We start from the raw sequence: 8962 nt of genomic DNA on the forward strand, positions 1-8962 counted from the left end.
ATTACAAAGATATTGCTGAGAAGATTTTGAAAATTAACAGATTTAGCAAGAGGGGCTGATGGTGATATAAACTTTTTATAAGACAGCAACATTGTTTAAATTACTGAATTCATTTTGAAACAAATTGTAGCAGTGGCTTAGATGTTATGGTATTACAAAACTCGAGTTCGTAAAACGTATTATCATTCACATTTGCAGGACTTGAACCTAACTAGTAGATGGCTGTAAAACCAACAACCACTGTACTCCTTAAAGTTGAAGGTACTCATGATAACAAAGCAATACAAATGAACATACAACAGTACACCCCGTGAGAATGCTAATTGTAGACCACCTGTATGTTTCAAACAAGGTGAATGTAATTAATCGGTTCAATGGTGAAGGAATTTATAAACCATATTTTTTTAAGTAGAACATAGAATTAACAATGAAAATAAAGTCCCGACTAGCTATATGCCAACTGGATTTGAGATGAAAGGTAGGTAAGTACTGTTTTAAATTTGCTTTTTTTACTAGAAGTAGGTTTTACGTTTTTCTCAGATGAAGATAACATGCAAAATTGAAATAAGAAGCTCTTCAATGTAAATACACACGCTCCAGCAACTATGGCAGTAATTAACATTGGCATGACCTAAAAACCGCAGGTGGTTATTACGAATTTGACTTTGACTACCGTGGGAGCTGCCAGACAAACAGACCGCCTTCATCCAACCATACCATACACAGAAACAATCGAACAATTAAAATAACGCCACCACCGAAATCTATATCTCCCTAAAAAGCGAATCTGTCCACATGCATGTAATATACTAAACTATTTGGACAATTAAACAATTGGGAGCTTACGGCACAAGTGTAGCTGCAGAGAAAAAGATTTTCCGTTTCAGATAATGAAATGACAACAATAGTGACGCTTGCGCAATATTCGCACGGTGGCGGTGCGAGTGGGGCGATATTTTTATATAGGGGAGTCGCGGGCGCGGCGCCGCCGTACCGTCGACATGCCGACAGTCCGCCTGACGAGATGATCGTCCTCATCATCATCGCGTGCATCACCACTGCAGCTGCGACCAACTCCACCAAAGATGCCACGACAGACTCACCAACCAACACCACCAAAGAGATCCTCAAAGCTAGTGAAACAGCTGACCCTAAAAAGGTCCAAATTGTGAAACAAATACGACGCTTGAATGAAGATGGTTCGTACACTATAGGCTACGAGGCTGACGACGGCACTTTTAAGATAGAAAACAAGGATGTGCTTGGAAACGTTAAAGGAACTTTTGGTTACATCGACCAGGATGGCGAGATCAAACGTGTGACATATACTTCTTCCAGTGATAGTACGCCGGTTCCAGTTACCACCAGTACGACTCCAAGTACGCCGTCTATGATTGTGCGGGTGAATAAAACAGTGTCATCAACTACTAGACGACCATTACCTACGGTTGTGTATCCAACGAGAGGATCATATACCACGCGAGGGACAGTGATACAACCCATACCGCGGAGACGAGTTCACGCCAGTTCCTCTCGGGCCCCACTTGCTGAAACCACAACAGAAACTCAGAAGCTTGAAGAAACGACAACAAACATCTTGAGTTTGTACAAACCGAAAGTCGACGATGTGAAAACCCGGACACAGATTTTAAAACCGATGTCGGCGACTGTGAGAGATGACTTGATTACAAGACAAACGACTACGAAAATTCCCGCGACAGTGAAGCCTGTGTATGAGCGTGTTACTGAGAAAGATCAAGAGAGTGATGCAAACAAAGCTAACACTATCCGTCGCGAGTTAAGTGGAACCAGCTCCAACCCTCGCATGGTCAGCTTACAGCAATCAGTGGGGGATGATTCAACAGACGTTTATGGAAGCCACTTATCTATGGGAACAGTTCGGCCCTTGTTCACAACTACAACTCCTCGACCTAGATTAGTGCCTATACATTCATTAGTGGCTGCTAGACAGAAAATACAGCAGCAATATCAAGACGTGCCTATCCAAGAGCAAGAAACTACTATTGAAGCTAGTACAGGCCGAGTTTTTGATCAAGATCATGTTCTAACTACAAACGCAGTGCCAGTAGTTCACATTCAGCCTCAACGTGATCCTGATGACCAAGTGTACCAGCAACCTATCTACCGACGCCCACCAGCAGCTGTGCATTTCCGAACGCGAGAATATTTGAGAGACAACCCCGGAGCGCCTGTGCCTATTGGGAATACGCGACCCTTTATCCAATACGAATTTCAGAACAAAGTATTGGAGCCTCAGTATGTGAAGGAGGCGCCGCAGCACCAACAACACCAGCCGAGACCTCAACCGACTGCCGAAGTGACATCCCAGCCTTACGATGTGAGACCAGTGACGAGAATCATACCGATTCCCGTGGACGACCGAGGTGTGCCTCTCCAAGGTTATCAAGGACGCTTTGTGAATCCGTACCAGCGCCCTGCCCTCTTCCAGCCGCGGTACGACCCTGTGGACGAAATGACCTCCATCGCCGCCCCCGTGAGTACCAGAGATTTGCGTCGCTTGCTTCACATTCTGATACTACGGCAGAATAAGTTGCAAGTGTTGATGGACCAGATGATGCCTGGGCCGTCTCTGTACCGTCCGGAGACCGATTACCGATACCAGCGCTACCAGGACGATGATCGCTACGATTACCGATACGATCAGTACAGGCAGGAGTATCAGAACCAGGGTTACGAGAATCAGTATGAGAGCCAGCGGTATGTCCCCCGCAGGAGGCTATACCCTCGGCCGTACGATACAGCAGGCTCCTCCTCTAACCATATCGAAGAGATGCCGGAGTTCCTCCCACCTGAAATAAGAGAGGCTTTGTTGTTGAAGATGCTGATTCTGGCCATCAGTCCTGACTTCATGCCCACGGTGGCGCCCCCTACCGAGCTGACGACGGCTGCTCCGCCCAGGAAACAAGTGAGGAATGTCCAGATCCTGGGTGAAGAGGGCGCCATGGATGACAAGCGCCAGAGACACTGAGGTAAATATTTATTATAACATTTTTCCATAGAAATACTCATGTAATGTAAATAGTACGATTTTTATGTAAATTTTGTGGTAATGAAACGATTTAAAACTTAATTTTGCTGTTTGATTTACAAGTCTTTAACCTCTGAAATACATTATGACTCATTTAATTGCAGTCAACAATACAGTTATATTGCAAAAAAACATCTCTTACTATTTATGGCAAAAATGTATTTGTGTGGGAAATACTGATTCTAATGTTGTTTTGCTTTCACTTTATTATTATACCAAACCCCATAATCAACTTTCATAAAGTACCTTATAAAAGATCCTCTAAGGGTTCATACGCACTATGCGGGTAGCCGCATTACGGCTAGCCGTGCGGCTGACCGCAGGATGCGGTTGCGAATGCGGCCAGCCGGATCACGGGCAGCCGCATTCGCAACCGCAACGTGCGGTTGAAGAACCGTTGCGATTTGCGATCATGTCGATCCATTTCAAAGATGGACGTGGAAAAAGTTGCACGTAATACACACACACACACGTTACGTAAAGAAGAAAAAACAAAAAAAGAAGTACTGGGTGCATCCTTATTTGCAAACACGAGATGAGAGCAACCATTTTGCAATATTTTTCGAAGAAGTAAAAAAATATGAAGATAAGTTTTTCGGATTTACTAGAATGAGCATAAAAACGTTTGAAGAATTATTGACACAATTTCGCAATAGTATTAAACCGGATGTAAAGTTAATAATAGTGCTACGGTAAGTAAAATAAATATTTATAATTCAATTTTTATTAAAATAATGTAGGTACACATTTCAAGCATCATCGTCAGTGATGGAATTAAAAAGTTCCAGATAATCACTCTCCTGAGAATTTTCGGAAATTGGCGATTGAGCATTCGTCGGATTCCTATAATCACTCTCCTGAGATTTTTCGGAAATTGGCGATTGTGCATTCGTCGGATTCCTCACAATTTCTTGAGACGTGTCTCGTCCAAACTCCGAAGACTGCACAGGCTGCGTGTAAACATTACTTCCTGAAAACTGTGCCGTTTGATATCCATGATGGGTATTACCTCGTCCAACCTCCGAGAAGTTTGTACGGTGAGAATAGGGACTATTACCAGAATAATGTGACATTTGATAACCCCGGTAAGAATTAGGCCTTGGATAATCAATGTTCGAATAATTGAAAATCTGCGCATCTTTAATTACCTTTAAAATATCTAATTTACTTTGCAATTGCATATGTTCTGGAATTTTTTTAAATTCCTTTACTAGAGACAAGAAAAAGAGGCGATCCGCGTCATCTTCAACACTCTTTCTTTCTAAATTTCTATTTAAGGCCCCGACTAACTCTCTACCGATAAGATCATCACTATTATTTTTCTTGTTTCTCTTTGGTGCCCATGAAGTATTTGATGGAAGTGTTTCTTCATTTTGCATAGCTGTGTTACCATCTTCATTTTCTGTAGTTACATTCCCCGTTGTGCTATTGACAGTTACAGTATCTTTTAAAAATAACAAACTATCGTAGAAAACATATGAAGTCTTTTTTTTTGCCGCTGATCCGCTCTTAGTCTCTTTCGCTTTATGGGCCTTCACAAAACAGTCGCGAATATTTCTCCATTTTTTTTGAATACTCAAACCTAAAAAAAAAAAAAACATTGTTTCAGATATTTGGCGTCAGGCTGTTCATTCGCAGAATTGCATTATATGTTTAAGATTGGAATTAGTACTATCGCCGAAATAGTTCGAGAAGTATGTGCAGCTATATGGTTTTGCTTAAAAAATATATGCCTACCACAACCAACCAAAGATATGTGGCTTCAAATTGCAAATGGTTTCTCTACTAGAGCACATTTTCCGAACTGTATAGGTGCTTGTGACGGAAAACATATTAGAATTATAGCACCTAACAATAGTGGATCAATGTGCTTCAATTATAAAGGATATTTTTCTTTGGTATTGCTAGCAATTTGTGACAGCAACTACAAATTTGTGATGATTGATGTTGGAGCATATGGAAGATTCGGTGACTCAGCAATATTTCAAAACTCAAACTTTTATAAAAAAATTCAAGAGAACCGCTTGAACATTCCTGAACCAGCACCTATTTCAGGAAACAATGCAACTTGTTTCCCCTTCGTTTTTGTAGGAGACGAGGCATTTGCTTTAAGTACGTGCATGATGCGCCCTTATCCGAGAAATAATTTAAATATTACAAAAAGAACATTCAATTATAGACTTTGTGTGGCTAGACGTTACATTGAATGTACTTTTGGCATACTTGCGAATAAGTGGCGCATTTTTCACAGACCAATTAATGTTCACATCGATTTAGTTAGTGATATTATTAAGTCTGCTTGCATTTTACACAACTTTGTAAGAGACAGAGACGGATATTCTTTTAGAGACTCATTAAGTAATCCACTAACTGAAACTATTACTCGAGATAACGTGCGAAGAAACAATAGAACTGCTTTCGGATATCGAGAATCATTTGCAGAATATTTTATGCATGAAGGGAGAGTAGAATGGCAGGATAATTACATTTAAATAAAATACCTATTTTGATAATTACCTAGTTTTTGTTTTTCCTCCTTTGTCAATTCCGTACCGTGATAAATATGCACTAACTCTTCCCATGCTCTTTGTTTTAATATTCTATCAGAATACTCTGGTTATTTGGTGTTCCAAATTGCTGGCCGACTCTGGATTTCGATGATAAATTTTTCGGTATCGAATTCCATTTTACCAGACGTACCACGTGCGTACCACGTACTCACTCAATGGCGGGCAGCCGCAGACTGAACCGCACAGTGCGTATAGCAACCGTCCGGCTGGCCGTCACTCGGGCCGCAGCCCTCCGAGCGACCGGAGCGGTCTGCGGGTAGCCGCATCGCAGTGCGCATAGAAATGAATATTACGTACATAATTGTGCTTGCGGTCAGCCGGACGGCTAGCCGCAATGCGGCTACCCGCATAGTGCGTATGAGCCCTAAGATGCGTATTTAACGGTAATGTAATTAAGTACTGAAAATTTTCCAACTTTTGCATAGACCGATATACTTTATAAGTACCTACACTAATTTTTGAACTTATGATCTTAGAACTAATTAAAGTAAGTGACATAATGGGTGGTCCTATCGCTAAGAGCGATCTCTTCCCGACACAAAGAAAGATTCAGCTAATTAAAACATCAACTTTGTATAAATAAATTACAGCCGCCATTAAAATGACGGGATATGACCCCAAACCATGACAGTATTAAGAAAATCGTCCAAGATAATCATACATTTGCAATACATATACTTACATATATATAAGTTACAATATCGCAACTTCCTCTGGCCACATCTGATAAATGCTCTATATTAGATACGCCTACATACTTGAGCTCCAACAATAGTGGAGAATTTACTAAAACCCTTGACATTTTCGTCATATTATTGTCCCATTGTATTGAATCAACATGTCACATTATGTATGTTTAGTGGTTGAAATTGCAAATATTCAGATCAAGTTTCTTAAGTTCATAGAGAAATTTTCGATACTGAAAAATTTATTTAAACAATATTTGGATAAAACTCTAATTCAAAAAATCTTAATATTATTTCAACAAATACTTCGATTTTGTCATAAACTTATTAACACATCTACATACTCTAGACCACATTGCGACAATCCTACCTATCCCTTAGCCAAGACTTGGCGGCGTGAAGGCTATCCCATCCAAAACAAAAATGTGAAAGGCTGCCAAGTTCGATAATATGGGAATGCTTCGCCTATAAAAGCAGTGAGATCTGAATAAGTACCAAGTTCCATACACATACCTCAGTAAAAAATAGTTACAGGAATGCACACTTGATTTTCCGCAGTTTGGAAAGTAGATTCTAAATAAATATCATATTAAATACCTAAAATTCTAATACTTACAGGAACGCAAACCTGTTTTTCCAGCAGCTTCCTGATAAAATTTTTATATATTTTCTATACTTTTAATGATGACTTGGCAAGTTTTCACACACCTTGTTATAAGCCTACTAAACGCAATGAATCAAGTATATAATTTTCTATTAAAACTTGCCAAGTAACATCATTAAAAGTATAGAAAATATATAAAAATTTTATCAGGAAGCTGCTGGAAAAACAGGTTTGCGTTCCTGTAAGTATTAGAATTTTAGGTATTTAATATGATATTTATTTAGAATCTACTTTCCAAACTGCGGAAAATCAAGTGTGCATTCCTGTAACTATTTTTTACTGAGGTATGTGTATGGAACTTGGTACTTATTCAGATCTCACTGCTTTTATAGGCGAAGCATTCCCATATTATCGAACTTGGCAGCCTTTCACATTTTTGTTTTGGATGGGATTTCATTTATTTTTGTAAGGTTGTTTATTTTATTTTTTTCTTATGATTGAGTTAGTTAAGGAAATGTCTCATTTATACTATCTTTCAGATTTTTGAATATACACTATGCTTCTTACAAAGAAATGATCTAGATTAACTAAATGGACTAGATTTACCAACTGACTGACATGACATGTTATCATATAATATTATGTTCATTCCACTATGTACTTTATACTAGAAAAATTACTTTATTATTAGAAAAAATAATTAGACTCGTACTAATTCTTTTTTCTACGTTTGCGTGGCACTGTTTGCTTTTTTGTTTTGTGATTTTGTATGCTGTCTTGTACGGCCGATACGCTAGAGCGCATTGCCCATTCAATATCTTGAATTTTTTTTACACGTTTTCTGTTTACTGATAAGCTTGACAAGTCAGGGCGGTATAATGTACGTAGCCGGTTATATTCTATAATAGAACTTTCTTGAGCCTTAATTTGGCTAGGATCTAGGTTTATAAGATGTAACCCATTAATAGTTTTCACTCGGGACAGGGCTACATAGGCTTGTCCTTTGCTGAATATTGATGATCCTATATCAAGCAAGGCACTGTCAAGACTAAGGCCTTGAGATTTGTGGATAGTGATTGCGTATGCTAGACAAATAGGGAATTGTTCCCTGTGTACATATGCATTACTCAATATCTGGAACTTAGTCTTCACACGCTCTAGTTCGTAAGTTAAATTATGGTTGAATTTGATTCGAATTTTTCTTGCCTTATTGTCGCTCTCGACGTCCCAAAGTATTTTTTCAATTACTCCAATCGATCCGTTGACGAGGCCTTTGCTGACGTCAATATTCCTACGTAGCATTATACGCGCCCCTATCTTGATAGTGATGATATGTTCTAGCCCGGCTGTTAATGAAGAATCATCTTCATTTTTCTTCAAGACTTCCCTAGCTCGCTTGCTCAGGTAACGCGGGCAGTCTATTTCATCTATGGCATTTAATTTTATTTCTGGTTGTTGTATACTTCTTAACATTGCATCGTTAAATTGATTGCACATGTTTTTAGTCGCGAACAAACAAACAGTGTTTTCAGGCATTTCCGAAAATAATTTTATTATTTCAGTCAACCGCTCGTTTTGGTTTGCAGATTCTAACTTCAGCAATCGATTAGACATAACGGTTATATCTTGATTCGTCACTACACCCAATCTTATACGCTCCAATATTTCACTGAAATTTTTGTCGCTTTTCTGTCTCATGTTGATTGTCAGTTCGTCATACGAAAATAGTGTTTTCCACAAATTAGGTGCGCTTAGGGAGCCCAACAGTTTTTGGACATCACTAGTTTTAATGTCTTCAAATGGAGAAAGTTGCCGGACTGGAGGGAGCTGAAGAAGATCGCCAAATAATATGATATTCAGTCTGCCAAACCAGCCATCTTCTTCATCTAATGTATTATAAATTTCTGATAAACGAAGATGAATGTATGTAAGTGTAATATTTGATATCATAGATACCTCGTCTATGATTAACAGTATCACCTCTTTTAAATCACTCCTTAAAACTTTTAGGACTTGGTCCGACAGGGCAGTG

At 39.1% G+C, this 8962-nt stretch overlaps 2 protein-coding genes across 2 annotated transcripts; one reads left to right on the forward strand and one right to left on the reverse strand.

Annotated features, from left to right (window-relative positions):
• The first annotated feature begins 1024 nt into the window (after window positions 1-1024).
• Window positions 1025-3010, forward strand: LOC124630111. The gene has a single exon (XM_047163842.1). It carries the CDS (start codon window positions 1025-1027, stop codon window positions 3008-3010), a length of 1986 nt encoding a protein of 661 aa, XP_047019798.1.
• Window positions 3011-3778: 768 nt separating this feature from the next.
• Window positions 3779-5685, reverse strand: LOC124629997. Its single transcript, XM_047163699.1, has 2 exons — window positions 5588-5685; window positions 3779-4652 (listed from the first exon to the last, which is right to left on the reverse strand). Exon 2 carries the CDS (start codon window positions 4447-4449, stop codon window positions 3820-3822), a length of 630 nt encoding a protein of 209 aa, XP_047019655.1. The 5' UTR covers window positions 4450-4652; window positions 5588-5685; the 3' UTR covers window positions 3779-3819.
• Window positions 5686-8962: the final 3277 nt, after the last annotated feature.

Source organism: Helicoverpa zea, chromosome 4, assembly GCF_022581195.2.
Source record: "Helicoverpa zea isolate HzStark_Cry1AcR chromosome 4, ilHelZeax1.1, whole genome shotgun sequence".
NCBI lineage: Eukaryota > Metazoa > Arthropoda > Insecta > Lepidoptera > Noctuidae > Helicoverpa > Helicoverpa zea.

Bases quoted from the DNA above. Each gene is read 5' to 3' on its own strand.
- LOC124629997 (XM_047163699.1), bottom strand. From the start codon at position 4,449: ATGCAAAATGAAGAAACACTTCCATCAAATACTTCATGGGCACCAAAG.
- LOC124630111 (XM_047163842.1), top strand. From the start codon at position 1,025: ATGATCGTCCTCATCATCATCGCGTGCATCACCACTGCAGCTGCGACC.